This window comes from Macaca thibetana, chromosome 6 (genome assembly GCF_024542745.1).
Source record: "Macaca thibetana thibetana isolate TM-01 chromosome 6, ASM2454274v1, whole genome shotgun sequence".
Classification (NCBI taxonomy): domain Eukaryota; kingdom Metazoa; phylum Chordata; class Mammalia; order Primates; family Cercopithecidae; genus Macaca; species Macaca thibetana.
The window spans coordinates 102,620,414-102,637,694 of record NC_065583.1 but is presented as its reverse complement, the minus strand read 5'-3'; the positions used below and the strand labels follow the sequence as shown (position 1 = coordinate 102,637,694).

General features: G+C 39.4%; 1 protein-coding gene across 1 annotated transcript in view; it reads right to left on the bottom strand.

Annotated features, from left to right (window-relative positions):
- Positions 1 to 17,281, bottom strand: part of ARSB (arylsulfatase B) — a 194,276-nt gene that overhangs the window by 83,621 nt on the left and 93,374 nt on the right. Inside the window, exon 5 of the mRNA XM_050795673.1 lies at positions 16,452 to 16,695. Within this exon, the coding sequence (XP_050651630.1) occupies positions 16,452 to 16,695 (244 nt within the window). The remainder of the gene's footprint in view (positions 1 to 16,451; positions 16,696 to 17,281) is intronic.

Sequence of the window (17,281 nt, the reverse complement as noted above, 5' to 3'; positions counted from 1 at the left end):
AGAAGAAAAGAGAGAAGAATCAAATAGATGCAATAAAAAATGATAAAGGGGATATCACCACCGACCCCAAAGAAATACAAATTACCATCAGAGAATACTATAAACACCTCTACACAAATAAACTAGAAAAACTAGAAGAAATGGATAAATTCCTGGACACATACACTCTCCCAAGACTACACCAGGAAGAAGTTGAATCCCTGAATAGACCAATAACAGGCTCTGAAATTGAGGCAATAATTAATAGCCTACCAACCAAAAACAGTGGAGGACCAGATGGATTCACAGCCGAATTCTACCAGAGGTATAAGGAGGAGCTGGTACCATTGCTTCTGAAACTATTCCAATCAATAGAAAAAGAGGGAATCCTCCCTAACTCATTTTATGAGGCCAGCATCATCCTGATACCAAAGCCTAGCAGAAACACAACAAAAAAAGAGAATTTTAGACCAATATCCCTGATGAACATCGATGCAAAAATCCTCAATAAAATACTGGCAAACTAAATCCAGCAGCACATCAAAAAGCTTATCCACCAAGATCAAGTTGGTTTAATCGCTGGGATGCAACGCTGGTTCAAAATATGCAAATCAATAAATGTAATTCAGCATATAAATAGAATTAAAGACAAAAACCACATGATTATCTCAACAGATGCAGAAAAGGCCTTCAACAAAATTCAACAGCCCTTCATGCTAAAAATTCTCAATAAATTAGGTATTGATGGGACGTATCTCAAAATAATAAGAGCTATTTATGACAAACCCACAGCCAATATCATACTGAATGGGCAAAAACTGGAAGCACTCCCTTTGAAAACTGGCACAAAACAGGGATGCCCTCTCTCACCACTCCTATTCAACATAGTGTTGGAAGATCTGGCCAGGGCAATCAGGCAGGAGAAAGAAATAAAGGGTATTCAATTAGGAAAAGAGGAAGTCCCTGTTTGCAGATGACATGATTGTATATGTAGAAAACCTCGTCTCAGCCCAAAATCTCCTTAAGCTGATAAGCAACTTCAGCAAAGTCTCAGGATACAAAATCAATGTGTAAAAATCACAAGCATTCCTATGCACCAATAACAGACAAACAGAACCAAGTTCTGAGTGAACTCCCATTCACAATTGCTTCAAAGAGAATAAAATACCTAGGAATTCAACTTATGAGGGATGTGAAGGACCTCTTCAAGAACTACAAACCACTGGTCAACAAAATAAACGAGGACACAAACAAATGGAAGAACATTCTATGCTCATGGATAGGAAGAATCAATATCATGACAATGGCCATACTGCCCAAGGTAATTTATAGATCCAATGCCATCCCCATCAAGCTACCAATGACTTTCTTCACAGAATTGGAAAAAACTACTTTAAAATTCATATGGAACCAAAAAAGAGCCCGCATTGCCAAGACAATCCTAAGCAAAAAGAACAAAGCTGGAGGCATCACACTACCTGACTTCAAACTATACTACAAGGCTACAATAACCAAAACAGCATGGTACTGGTACCAAAATAGAGATATAGACCAATGGAACAGAACAGAGGCCTCAGAAATCCAACCTTCTGATTTTTGACGAACCTGACAAAAACAAGAAATGAGGAAAGTATTCCCTATTTAATAAATGGTGCTGGGAAAACTGGCTAGCCATAAGTAGAAAGCTGAAACTGCATCCCTTCCTTACACCTTATACAAAAATTAATTTGAGATGGATTAAAGACTTAAATGTTAGACCTAAAACCATAAAAACCCTAGAAGAAAACCTAGGCAATACCATTCAGGACATAGGCATGGGCAAGGACTTCATGACTAAAACACCAAAAGCAATGGCAACAAAAGCCAAAATAGACAAATGGGATCTAATTAAACTAAAGACCTTCTGCACAGCAAAAAGAAACTATCATCAGAGTGAATAGGCAACTTACAGAATGGGAGAAAATTTTTGCAACCTACCCATCTGACAAAGAGCTAATATCCAGAATCTACAAAGAACTGAAATAAATTTACAAGAAAAAATCAGATAACCCCATCAAAAAGTAGGAAAGGGATATGAACAGGCACTTCTCAAAAGAAGACATTTATGCAGCCAACAGACACACGAAAAAATGCTCATCATCACTGGTCATCAGAGAAATGCAAATCAAAATCACAATGAGATACCATCTCACACCAGTTAGAATGGTGATCATTAAAAAGTCAGGAAACAACAGGTGCTGGAGAGGATGTGGAGAAACAGGAACACTTTTACTTTGTTGGTGGGAGTGTTAAACTAGTTGAACCCTCGTGGAAGACAGTGTGGCGATTCCTCCAGCATCTAGAACTAGAAATACCATTTGACCCAGTGATCCCATTACTGGGTATATACCTAAAGGACTATAAATCATGCTACTATAAAGACACATGCACACATATATTTATTGTGGCACTATTCACAATAGCAAAGACATGGAATCAACCTAAATGTCCATCAATGAGAGACTGGATTAAGAAAATGTGGCACATATATACCATGGAATACTATGCAGCCATAAAAAAGGATGAGTTCATGTCCTTTGTAGGTATATGGATGAAGCTGGAAACCATCATTCTGAGCAAACTATTGCAAGGACAGAAAACCAAACACCACATGTTCTCTCTCATAGGTGGGAATTGAACAATGAGAACATTTGGACACAGGGCGGGGAACATCACACACTGGGGCCTGTCATGGGGTGGGGGGACAGGGAAGGGATAGCATTAAGAGAAATACATATTGTAAATGACGAGTTAATGGGTGCAGGACACCAACACAGCACATGTATACATATGTAACAAACCTGCACATCGTGCACATGTACCCTAGAACTTAAAGTATACTACTACTACTACTACTACTACTACTAATAAAAACATAGATAGATAGTCACTTCGTAGCCTTTTCATGCAGGGCTACTGGTTATTGTTCCTATCATCTTTACTTCATAAGCCATATGTATAATGTTTTATCTATAGTTTCTAGTGCTGTTTTTCTTAAAGTGGAACAAGATCCTAAGAACATGTGAATTTCTAGATTTTCATAGAATAATGGTGGCCATCTAAATTTTAAATCCCTTCATACATTCTCTTTAAAAACCATATTGATAAAGAAAGAAAGTAAAATCAATCAAAGCATAAGCCTGACACAAGCAGGAGACAGGGCCTATTTACATCCTGGGGGAAGTGAGGAAACCACCCTCTGAGACCTGAAGAGTCAGGGCCGATACCCACCCAAGGGCAGAGTCAGGGCCGGTACCCACCCAAGGGCAGAGTCAGGCTAGAACTATGCAAAAGAGGGGGAGGGGGTACAAGAGGGGTGTATTAGTCCATTTTCATGCTGTTGATAAAGACATCCCCGAGACTGGACAATTTACAAAATAAACAGGATTAATTCGACTACAGTTACACATGGCTGGGGAAGCCTCACAATCATGGTGGAAGGCAAGGAGGAGCAAGTCCCATCTTACATGGATGACAGCGGGCAAAGAGAGAATGAGGAAGATGCAAAAGGAGAAACCCCTGATAAAACCATCAGATCTCATGAGACTTTCAGTACCATGAGAACAGTATGGAGGAAACTGCCCCCATGATTCAATTACCTGCCACCGGGTCCCTCCCGCAACACATGAGAATTATGGGAGTACAATTCAAGATGATATCTGGTGGGGACACAGAGCCAAACCATATCATTCCACCCCTGGCCCCTCCCAAATCTCATGTCCTCCTATTTCAAAACCAATCATGCCTTCCCAACACTCCCCCAAACTCTTAACTCATTTCAGCATTAACTCAAAAGTCCACATTCCAAAGTATCATCTGAGGCAAGGCAAGTCCCTTATGCCTATAAGCCTGTAAAATCAAAAGCAAGCTAGTTATTTCCTAAATACAAGGGGGAAACAGACATTGGGTAAATACAACCATTCCAAATGGGAGAAATTGGCCAAAACAAAGGGGCTACAGGGCCCACGCAAGTCCGAAATCCAGTGGGGCAGTCAAATCTTAAAGCTCCAAAATGATCTCCTTTGACTCCATGTCTCACATCCAGGTCACGCTGATGCAAGAGGTGGGTTCCCATGGTCTAGGGTAGCTCTGCCCCTGTGACTTTGCAGGGTACAACCTCCCTCCCGGCTGCTTTCACGGACTGGCATTGAGTGTCTGTGGCTTTTCCAGGTGCATCGTGCAAGCTGTCATGGGTCTATCATTCTGGGTCTGGAGGATGGTGGTCCTCTTCTCACAGCTCCACTAGGGGGTGTCCCAGTAGGGACTCTGTGTAGGGGTTCTGGCCCCACATTTCCCTTCCGCCCTGCCCTAGAAGAGGTTCTCCATGAGGACCCCACCCCTGCAGCAAACTTCTGCCTGGGCATCCAGGCATTTCCACACATCTTCTGAAATATAGGCAGAGGTTCCCAAACCCCAATTCTTGACTTCTGTGCACTAGCAGGCTGAACACCACGTGGAAGCTGCCAAGGTTTGCGGCTTGCACCCTCTGAAACCATGGCCCAAGCTCTACATTGGCCCCTTTCAGCCATGGCTGGAGTGGCTGGGACACAGGGCACCAAGTCCCTAGGCTGTACACAGCACAGGTACCCTAGGCCTGGCCCCTGAAACAACTTTTTGCTCCTAGGCCTCCAGTGCTGCCATGAAGACCCTGACATGCCTTGGAGACATTTTTCCCATTGTCTTGGGAATCAACATTTGGCTTCTGACTACTTACGCAAATTTCTGCAGTCTGCTTGAATTTCTCCTCAGAAAATGGAATTTTCTTTTCCATCACATTATCAGGCTGCAAATTATCCAAACTTTCATGCTCTGCTTCCCTTATAAAACTGAATGCCTTTAACAGAACCCACATAACCTCTTGAATGCTTTGCTGCTTAGAAATTTCTTCTGCCAGATACCCTAAATCATCTCTCTCAAATTCAAAGTTCCACAGATTTCCAGGGCAGGGGCAAAATGTCGCCAGTCTCTTTGTTAAAACATAGCAAGAGTCACCTTTGCTCCAGTTCCCAACAAGTTCCTCATCTCCATCTGAGACCACCTCAGTCTGGACTTTATTGTCCATATTGCTATCAGCATTTTGGGCAAAGCCATTCAACAAATCTCTAGGAGGTTCCAAACTTTCACACATTTTCCTGTCTTATTCTGAGCCCTCCAAACTGTTCCAACCTCTGCCTATTACCCAGTTCCAAAGCCGCTTCCACATTTTCAGGTAACTTTTCATCAGTGCCCCACTCTACTGGACCAATTTACTGTATTAGTCTGTTTTCATGCTGCTGATAAAGACATACCCAAGACTGGGCAATTTACCAAAGAAAGAGGTTTATTTGGACTTACAGATTCACATGGCTGGGGAGGCCTCACAGTCACGGTGGAAAGCAAGAGGAGCAAGTCACGTTTTACATAGATGGCGGCAGGCAAAATGAGAGCTTGTGCAGGGAAATTCCCCCTTATATTACCATCAGATCTTGTGAGACCTATTCACTATCATGAGAACAGCATGGGAAAGGCCTGCCCCATGATTCAATTACCTCCCACTGGGTCCCTCCCATAACACATGGGGATTCAAGATGAGATTTGGGTGGGGACACAGCCAAACCATATCAAGGGGAAAGGACTCAAATCATGTCTGATAAGGTAAACTCCAGAAAGAGAAGGCTGCACCCAAGGGACAAAATGTTGATAGAGGTCTCATACCTGACAGATCAAAGCACTGGCTAGGGGGGAGTCGAAAGGGAGTCCAAGGAAGTGGCTTGGATAAGGAAGTGTGCAGGACAAGAGTGGCTGCCTTGGGCAGATACCAATGCTGAGAGACGAGCAGCTGAAGAACAAGTGTTCTTTGGAAGACGGATGGTAAAGGGAAAGAAGGACATGGCCAAAGATCAGGGTTCTATTACAACAACACAGTATCAGAGAATCGTGAGAAGGCAGACCAAAAAGAAAAGGGCTACATTTAGCAAAGAAGCTGCACTTCACTGTAGCAATAGACAGTGGTCTTGAAGCACCTGAAGTAAATGAAATTGTCCAAATCCCACCCCTATGGATTGCCTGCTATCGTAGATCCAGGAAAAGCCAACATATGTAAACATGAACAAAACCAAAAAGAACTTAGCATGTATGCAAAGTTACCATATGAGTTAAAAAAAAAAGTAGGGCCGGGCGCGGTGGCTCAAGCCTGTAATCCCAGCACTTTGGGAGGCCGAGACGGGCGGATCACGAGGTCAGGAGATCGAGACCATCCTGGCTAACACGGTGAAACCCCGTCTCTACTAAAAAATACAAAAAAATAGCCGGGCGAGGTGGCGGGCGCCTGTAGTCCCAGCTACTCGGGAGGCTGAGGCAGGAGAATGGTGCAAAGGGAGGCGTAGCTTGCAGTGAGCTGAGATCCGGCCACTGCACTGGGCGATCTCAGAGCCTGGGCGACAGAGCCAGACTCCGTCTCAAAAAAGAAAAAAAAAAAAAAGTAGAAAATGAGAATTCAAAAATTTGGCAAATGAAAACATTCGCCTACTATGGAAAAACAGTCATAAGGCAGAGGAAAACTGTTACAGGATATTTCAACATGAATTAAATATAATGAAATCAGCAACTGCCAATATTAAAGAAAAAACAACCATGATTCAGAAATTGCAAAACTCAGACATTACACTTTTTAAAGGAAAGGAACTGGGAAAAAAAAGACAAAATCTTAGAAATGACATTATACATGACATTCTCTATGTGAAAGCATGTAGAGAATAGAAATTAAAAGAGAAAAGATAATTAATTCAAAATAAAGAAAAAATAAAGAGGCAAAGAGGATATGAGAGAAATTGACAGAAACAAAATTTATGTAAAGAAGATTCAATAATACCTATAATTGGGAGTTCTTGAAGAAGAAAAACAAAACAGTGGAATATAATATTTAAAACTGCAATTTTTTAAAACTCTGAAATAAAAGAAGATCTGAATATACAAGGTGAAATAACTCACTTTGTATCTGAGAAAACTGACACAGAAGGGTCACCTTTGCGACACATCTGGAAAAATTCTTAGATTTAAAATAATAACTATAATAATAGTGATAACAAAAAATCTGGTTGCTCAGACAAAAAACACAAAGTCACTTGCAAATGAATAAAATCGGGCTGATATTAGACTTATCAACAGTAACACAGAAAACAAGTAAAGATTAGGGTAACATTTTCAAGAAACTCAAAGCAAGAAAGTGTGGGACAAAGGTTTTATTTTAACCGGTTGAGCTGGTGTTCAATTATCAAGGTTGTACAAAATGTTTTAATAAACATGCAAGAATTCAAAGAATCCTGGGAAATCTATTCAAGGATGAATTCCTCCAAGTAAGAGATAATTGCGAATACTTTAGAAGTGGATGGGTGGTCAGTATTGAATATATTATTGTAGATCTAAAACTAAAACAAAATTGTGGATAAAGAGAGAACAGTATTACATATTACATGCTCTGATAAAGTAGGAATAATACTACTTAAATGGCAAAACTGGAAGAGAATGAATAAAGTTGCATAAGTTGCTTGACTTCCTTACGGGTAATAAGTGGAAGCTGAAGATGTCATTTAAAGGTGACAAACCAAATAGTGGAACCTAAGTAAGAAAAAAGGGACTAAGGAATTATATAAAGATATTTGCATAATGATGAACAGTAGGATAAAATATAAATTTTTCTAAATATTAAAGAACTACTAAATAAAAGGTCAAAGACAAAAAGTAAATGTAACAAAACAATGACAAAACTAAGAATAGAAATAAAAATACTTAAAAATATGTATAAACTCATCTACTAAAATAAAACATTACAGACTGGATCATAAAGAAAAACCTAACACTATACTTAACAACTACAGAATACACATTCTTTTCAATTACACCTGATATGGACAACAAAGACCATCTGCTAGGCCAAGTCTCAAATTTAAAAGAATTAGTCCAGGAGCGATGCCTCACACCTGTAATCCCAGCGTTTTGGGAGGCTGAGGCAGGAGGATTGCTTGAGCCCAGGAGTTTGAGACCAGCTGAGGCAACATAGTGAGACCTTGCCTCTACAAAATAAAAATTTAAAAATTAGCTGGGTGTAGCAGTACACGCCTGTAGTGCCAGCTACTTGGGAGGCTGGGGTGGAAGGATTGCTTCAGCCCAGGAGGCAGAAGTTGCAGTGAGCTATGATTGCACCACTGTACTCTAGCCTGGGTGACAAATTGAGACCTTGTCTCTGTTAAAAAAAAAAGTAATAATAATTGAAATAATAAAAAGCATTTCAATTATTTGTGGTCCTCAAAATCACAACTGAAATAAACTAGAAATCAGTAATATAACTAGGGAAAAACCCAAAATTTGGAAACTAAACAATGCACTGCTAAATACATGGGTCAAAGAAAAAAATCACCATTTGCACCATTCCCCATAGAATACATCCTTTCATATGAAAGAATTCAAACATAAATAATTACATTCAAACATAAATAATATTAATATTCTAACATTCAAACATAAATACATTCAACATATTATATTCAAACATAAATAATATTAATAATATACAGAATTCTTGTTAAATTCTTTCTGTTCAAGATGCTGTAGACATTAGCTTATTGTCTACTGGTGAGTACTATTATAGCAAAGTGAATCAGGTAAAATGAAATAACGAGAAAATAAAAAGAGCATCAGTAAGCTGGGGGACAACTTCAAGTGTCCAAGTGAAAAACATGAATATGTACATTGCTGCCAGATTAATTTACAGGCTTAATCTCACTCAGTATAATTTATGAGAAGCTTTTCTTTTAACAAAATAATTCTAGAGTTCACCAAGAAAAATTAAAAAGTGAGACTTGTCAAGAAAATTTTATAAAGACAATATAATGAAGGAGAGGCTGATAACCATTTCTACCAGATATTTAAATACACTCGAAAAAGACAATGATTACAATAGTCAGATGCCAGCATGAGAACACATAAGTCAGTGGGCTAAAACAGGGGGCCCCAAGACAGATCACAGTACTCATAAGAACTTAAAACCTAAAATAGTGCCATAAGTCAGCAAAAAGAGAAATATTATTCAATAATCAGTGTGAGTTCTCTTGTTAGTATGTGGAATGAAGTATCATTTTATTTTATTTTTTTTCTTGAAGTATCCATTTTAGATCGGAGGTTAACATTTAGCTCATGGACCATCATGCTTTATTTGGCTTCATGACATCTGTAACATTGAGGCGAAAATATTTGTTTTTCCTTTAACTTTCTTCTTGAAATGATATTGATAGTGGGGGAAAAGTCTTTATAATGACATATTACATTTTTAAGATATTTTAATATTGAGTTGTCACCACTGTCATGACATCTAAAAGTGTTTCCCATTGATGATTAAAAAAAAAATCCTACCATTATGATCAGGAGATTTGCTTTTTGGTTTTTTTCCTGGAACAGGATCTTGCTCTGTTGCCCAGGCTGGAGTGCAGGGGCATGATCACAACTCACTGCAGGCTCAAGCGATCCTCCTGCCTCAGCCTCCTGAGTAGCTGGGACTACAGGTGTGTGCCGACACACCCAGCTAATTTTTGTATTTTTTGTAGAGACAGGGTTTTGCTTTGTTGCCCAGGCTGGTCTCAAGCTCCTGGGCTCAAGCAATCCTCTCTCCTCAGCCTCCCATAGTGCTGGGATTATAGGCATGAGCCACCACGCCTGGTCTGCTTATGTTTTACATTGTTTAATTAAAGATAAAATAATTAAAAAGAAACTTGCAAAGTTTTAACCCTTTGGTTTTCCTTCTTGTCAACCAACCTTATGAAATGTCTTCAAACAACGTATAGGCTACTTATGGAGTTGAAAAGCAGAAAAACTACACAGAATCGGAAAGAGCTTAGAGAAGTCGTGTCCCCTAGAAATGGCAAACATGGTCTGTGGCTTGGAAAGAAGAAAAACGGAAGGAGTTGAAGGAGCTCCTATTGTAAATAATGTCACCCACTCCAGAACTGCTATTTCTTCTAACATTTTAATATTTTGAAGCAGTCCTAAGAGAAATTTGTAACTATACAGCTAATAAAACTTCTGATGCTCTCAGCACAGACAACTGTTTTTCATCCGTTACTGGCATTCCTATTTCATGAGCCTCTTCAAATTTTCAAAAACTACCATCATCTTGAAAGTGGTATTTCCATTTCTGGAAAAAAAGTTTCAGATCTCTGGGCACAGATCGGGTGTCTCTGACATTTGGCTGTCCATTTGTTTTTGCTGCTTTGGAAAAGACACACCAGACGTCAATGTGACTGGGCGATTTCTGTATCAGCAGGCAGGGGTGCCAAAGGTCCTGCCACCGATTCTGAAAGAAGGCTTGCCTAATGCTGCGAGGAGCACCAACTTCATTAGGCTGGAGGCTGAATTATTATTTCAGGAATTTTTCTCAAGCAATGGGAACAGAATGAGAGCAGTTTTTTTCTTTCTAAATAGAAATTTGCTGAATTTCCACAAACCAGGTCTTGAAATGCATGATCAAACTTTGGGCAGAAACTGTACTTTTTAAATAATAATAATTAAAAAAGAAAGCCCATTATAGCCTACTTGGGCAATACTTTTCGTCCTATCTTTTGGTTAAAGCCCTGCAGTCACCACTATGTATGCTGCTGAAGAACAATGTGCCCCAGTTGCATAACAGATTGGTCGCTAGGAGAACCAGCTAACACCGAAGAAAGATCTGCAATTTGGAGCTAAGAGTGATTAGACTTTTCCCAATTTCTCTGCAGTCAGAAGCAAACATGAGCCAAACTCTTAAAGGTTACTTCTGATCAACATAATCTTAAGGTTGAAATGTGGATTTATAATCTAAAATTTAGCTATATGGACAAACATCAATGATGTGAACTCTGCCAAAGATAATAACCTCAGTAAATTTGGGACTCAAAATGAATTCGATTATTTTTCAATTCAATCCTACCCTCACCTGGCAAAGTGTGCTATAAAGCTTTGATTCCATGTGCTATTATGTCCTTATGCAAGCCAGGGTTTACAACATTTTTGCCACCAAAACAAAACAAAACAAAAATCAAAACTGACTGGATATCAAGCATGCCACAAATGTTGCCACCTCAAAATCACTCAAAGCTTTCTCCTACTCCAAGCCAAACCTCTACAGCCTTTACATTGAAAGTTGATGATAACCTGAATTAAAGTTCAGGATTTGCTTTGCTTGGACATTTTTGTTTTATTTCCTTTTTACCATGAAGTGGGCATTAAGTTTTGCATTAAAACGAGCAAAAGGGGCATAGGCTTGTAAAGAATGTTTTAGAAAAGAATGTATAATCAATTTCTAATATCATAAAATAGGTAATATCTAGATTTTTGTGCCTATGTTTAGGTACTTTTTTCCTGTAAGTTCACAGTTTTCATTGGTCTCAAAGAGACCTATAATCTTAAAAAACTGCAAAAAAAATTACTCCTCTGATTTGGATACTGACCTCACATAACACGCACACCATCTTGCAACAATTTAAGAATTATGGCTGAGCGCAATGGCTCACACCTGTAATTCCAGCGCTTTGGGAGGCCAAGGTAGGTGGATCACCTGAGGCCAGGAGTTCAAGACCAGCTGGACCAACATGGCGAAACCCAGACTCTACTAAAAATACAAAAATTAGCTGGGTGTGTTGATGCATACCTGTAATACCAACTACTTGGGAAGCTGAGACATGAGAATTGCTTGAACCCAGGAGGCAGAGATTTCAGTGAGCCAGATCATATCACTACACTCCAGTCTGGGTGACAGAGCAAGACTCTGTCTTAAAAAAAAAAAAAGAAAAAAGAAATACATGGAAGAAACTCAAACCACAACACCTAGAAGAAAATGTAGACATTTAGCACATTTGAAGCTGAGAAAAAGACTTCTGAACAAAAAAGCAAGAGAAAAGCATTTCATTGACAAATAAACGTGGGAAAGACATCCATGTAGAAGACATCAACAAAATAAAAACACACACAAAAAAAGGAAAAATATTTGCAAGAAATACAACAGTCAAAAAGCCTGACATAAAGGAGCAAACAAATCCATAAGAAAACATCCACTTTTCAGTAAAATAAGTGTAAAAGCACATGGAATGAATACTTTCAAAAGAGAAAATACAAATGGAATCTAAAAAGTTAAACATTAATCTCCATAATAATAATAAATCAAGTTAATACAAGACCATTTTGTCTATAATATTAGCAAAGATTTTTTAAAAAGCTTGATAAGGAAAAGCTATGAGGAAGATGAGCACTTTCTACACTTGTACAAGAGAACATTGGCACAACCTTTTTAGAAAGCAGTTTTGTAATATTTATCAAATGCTTTTAAAATAATGTAGGGGCCATCCTTGGCCCTCTGAAAGTTCACTGAAAAATCAACTCGCAAAAGGTGGATTAACAGGAGAAAAGGCATGCAAATTTATTTAATGTGTATACATGGGAGTCTTTAGAAAGAAGACCCAAAGATATAGAGGAAATCGTTCATTTTTATGTATAGGTTTAACAAAGTATGGACAGCCGTGTAGAAATATAATTGGACAAAAGGGTATGCTCTAATGCTAATAGCCTGAGTGGCGAAACCCAGCAAGGCCTGTCTGTCTAGATTCTTCTTGGCCTCTCTGGGCATGCATTCCTTCCTTCTGGGTGTGGGGTAGGACCCGCTCTGGAATGGGAGTGTTACGACCTACAGTTAAACAAGGTAGGCCAGATAACTTTTTCATGGCCACTTTTCACACAAATAGGGCAGAGGGAAAATTAGAATAATATTTCTAGGTTTTATGATTAGCCCTGGGGAGAAGGGGTCCTGGTTTCTACGACCTGCCTTGGGGAAGAAGGATTCTAGTTTCTATGGCTTGCCTCAGGAAAAAATGAGACTGAGAGACAAGAGAGCAGGAGGAAGTCAGAGAAAAACTTTTGTTGTAGAGGCTGCTTCTGGGGCCTCCAGTTTGGGGTATTGTTTTTCAAGCCCCAACACTGGTCACTTTCTTTAGCTCAGTGATTTAATTTCAAATCATTTATATCTAAGGGAAAAAATCCAAAATGTAGACAAAGAGTTCATATAGAAAGAGTTCATTTCAGAGCTATTGTTTTTAAAAACTAAAAAAGAAAGTCAAGGGAAGGTTAAGTATATCAAGGTATATCCATGCGCTCGAATGTGCAGTGACAAATAGTGTTTGCAGTGAGTTTCTTGGATGACACAATCAAAAACCAATGGTCTGTTAAATAAGGAAAAAAGATGTAGTAAAAAAATGCTGAAAAGAAAAATTATAAGGAAATATGACAAAATGTTTATAGTAGTTGTTTCTAGGTAAGATTTGAGTGATTATTATTATTATTTTTTTTTTTTGAGACGGAGTCTCACTCTGTTGCCGAGGCTGGAGTGCAGTGGCACTGTGTCGGCTCACTGCAACCTCCGTCTCCTGGGTTCTCCTGCCTCAGCCTCCTAAGTAGCTGGGATTACAGGTGCTCACCACCACACTTGGCTAGTTTTTATATTTTCAGTAGAGACGGGGTTTCACCATGTTGGCCAGGCTAGTCTTCAACTCCAGACCTCAGGTGGTCCACCCACCTCAGCCTCCCAAAGTGCTGGGATTACAGGCGTGAGCCACCGTGCCCAGACAATTATTTTTATTTTTTGTAGTTTGCAAATTATCTACAATTACATATAGTACTCACACTCGGGGAAAATAAATTTAAATTTAACATATAAAGTTTAGATCATGGATAGACGCAGAAGTGTTTTAAAGAAAAAGAAAAAAGTCATCTCATATGAATGAGCAAATAATGAGCACAAAGTTTCAAAATTTCTGGTGAGAGAAAAGGCTTTATTGCTTTGTTTCTCAGCTGAGCTGTTCAGTGGCATTAATGTTTCTGTGACTTGGAAGCTGTAGAGAGTTCTCGAAAGGACACGTCATAAACCCATCATTGTCTCCAAACTGACAAATCAACTTTTCGGGCAAGAATATGAGGAAACAATTTGAGGCTAGTGAGGATTTTAAAATAATATGAAAATAATATGACGCATAAGAACCAAAATAATGTTTAGAAATGGTGAAGAAATGGCTACCCAATACTATAAACGTTGCTGCTTGAAAAGTGATCTTTAAAAATTAGTAAATTCTCCAAGGAAAACATGGAACTTTGAGTTGCAAAATAATTGAAAGAAGGTAATAGAACTAATGAAATCAGATTTTCCCTTGGGTTTGTAAGAGATGAGGACCTTTCCTAGTCTCACCCTTCTGGGTGAGGCCCATTAGAGAAGAACCAATAGACTCCATGTTGTGTGAGGTTGAGCGGCCTGGCTGAACATTTCTTCTATCCATTCCTGAACTCACAGGACTTCAAAGTTTAAACTTGAATAGCTATCAAACTTCCTTTGTAAAAACTAATGTTAGGCTGCTCAACCCTACTATTTTTTTTTTTTTTTTTTTTTTTTGAGACGGAGTCTTGCTTTGTCGCCCAGGCTGGAGTGCAGTGGCCGGATCTCAGCTCACTGCAAGCTCCGCCTCCCGGGTTCACGCCATTCTCCTGCCTCAGCCTCCCGAGTAGCTGGGACTACAGGTGCCCGCCACCACGCCCGGCTAGTTTTTTGTATTTTTAGTAGAGACGGGGTTTCACCGTGTTCACTAGGATGGTCTCGATCTCCTTACCTCATGATCTGCCCATCTCGGCCTCCCAAAATGCTGGGATTACAGGCTTGAGCCACCGCGCCTGGCCAACCCTACTATTTTTTAACATTAATTATTAATTCCAGAAAAATTGATAATATAAAAAGATAAGAAATAATCTATATATTTTGCAACTGCAGATTGGTTAAAGCATGGTATTTCCAGAATGGTGAATACTATGATTATGTTCAGCACGGACCATAAACTTAAATGCCTACAGAGACTAGGTAGGTAACATAAATGAGTGTAGTGGACCTGTATTGGAACTCAGGAGCAATAGAGACTGAAGATTTGAAGGGTGGATACTTCATCTACAGAAAGCAGCAGCTATTTGATTGTAGTCAGTTGTTGGCCTTCTGGAAATGTGGGTGCAGTACTGTCAGACCTTCCTATTTTTAAAATACTTTTATTCTGAAATAATTTCAAATTTACTAAAAGTTGCAAAAATAAGACATAACAAAAGAATACCTATGCACCTTACCTACATTCTTTTATTTAATTTTGCAGTCCATTTGAATTCTCTCTGTACACATGTACATACACACACACACACACACACACACACAATTTTTTTCTGAACCATTTGAGGATATGTTAAATACATCATGGCTTTTTACTCCTAAATACTCCATTGTGTATTTCCTTTAACTAGAAACCTGAAACCTACTGTTCTTGAGCTGGGACACCTCGAGTGGGATGAAGAGATGGCATGAGGAAGTCCTCTCCCCCTGGCCACTAAGGGACAGTCAGTCAGGTGCTACCCCCAAACAGAGCTGTAACACCAAACAGAGGTTGAAAACCATTGCACTAGACAGGTGTCATTTCACCCATAAAAATAATACCTCCAATATATGCATATTTATTTATAAATTAGATTTATGTACAAGTCTACTAACATGTATCTTATAAAACATATACTTAAAAAAGGATGAGATGAAATTAGATATTAATAAAATAAAATATTGACATTTTCTTCCTATACGCCAAGGGAACATCTTGCATTCTCTAAGGCATGTGCCTCCCAACCTTGGGGGCCATTGCTCTACACTGTGGGGGTTAAACAGGAAAAAGACCACCATGATTTCCAAATCTGAGTCTGGGTTCTGCTCCCTGATAGATCTCCTTCACATCAGCCCGCTCTATCTATCACAACATACTACTTCTTTTTGCCTTCCTGGCACTTATCACCACTGGCAGTCATCTTGCCCATCTGTGTGTTCATTTGTCCAACACCTTTTTCCCTGACTAGAATACAGCTTTCTGAGAGGCAGGATCTTGACTGACTTGTTCATTCCTAATTTCTCAGTATCTAGAACAAGGTATGGCACATAGTAGGTACTTGTTAGATGCTTGTTAATACATGGGACTAAACATATCCCTAGTTCCTATCCCAGCTTTTCCCCCACTGTTTTGCCCTCCATTCTTCCAGCAGGCAACAGGACAAGTCCCCTGACCCCCTGCAGGAAGCTAACAATACGCTAGCCTACTTCTAAGCAAAACTTCACAGCTTCAAAGACCTTCCATGGAGGGGGATGGGCTGAGGACAATCTTGTTCTTCACGTAAAACACGGGCCCATAATCTCAAATTTATAATTTACAAATATATATCCTTACAATATCTCTAAAGGCATTTATTTTTCTTAAAAATCATGTATTTGTAAGCTGAACTATCACTTTAACACAAAAGCTATCATTCTTGCTCACTGGAGTCAGGTTGCTCTTGGAGTTTCTGTCCTGGGAGGAAAAAGGGCAGGATGTAGGTACCTGATGGTTTTCCACACGTCGAAGCCATCCAGAGGCTTGGTGCCATTGGTGTGTCCCCCGGCCAGCTTCACGAGTGTTGGCAGCCAGTCAGAGATGTGGATGAGCTCCCGGTTCTTCACGCCCTTCTGCTTTAGCAAGGGGCTTGCCACAAAGCCCACCCCTCGGACGCCTCCTTCCCACAGGCTCCATTTTCTTCCTCGAAGGGGCCAGTTATTACCCCCTGCCAAAGTCTGCCCTCCGTTATCTGAAACACAGTTAGGTCTTGGCATGAGGATGATGTTAACTCTTAAATACATTTAAGAACAGAGACTGTATGTACATTGTTATTAAATGGTGCTTAAATAATAATAAAAAAAAGAAAATTCCTGGCCTTTTCCCACCCTAAATTCCCTTTTCCCATTGACACTGCCTTTCACTACTCAGACATAACTAAGGCCCAGTGTGACACATATCTACCTTTAAATCCTCCATCGAGAGGGCCACTGGAAAACAAAGCAGACCCTTGATGATATGCACTTTGGAGAGATCCCTATGCTAAATAATCCACTAAACTTTAAATACACCTCTGTAACTTTGTATAGCATGGGAAAATGAGTCCATGGAAGCTGGGACCTTCCCCATACGTGAAGAGAAAACTAAGTGAATTTTACTTCGTGACTTAACGCTCCTTATAAGTGGGGACAAAATCTGACCTTTTTCTTTTCCTCTTGGAAAAAAAAATTCTACAATTTAAACTGGAAAATGAATTAACATTCCACTCCCTGGCAGTGACATCTCTTTCTTAAGTGTGAAAGCTGAGTATTTCTCTAGTGGCTGATAAATGTCTCTGC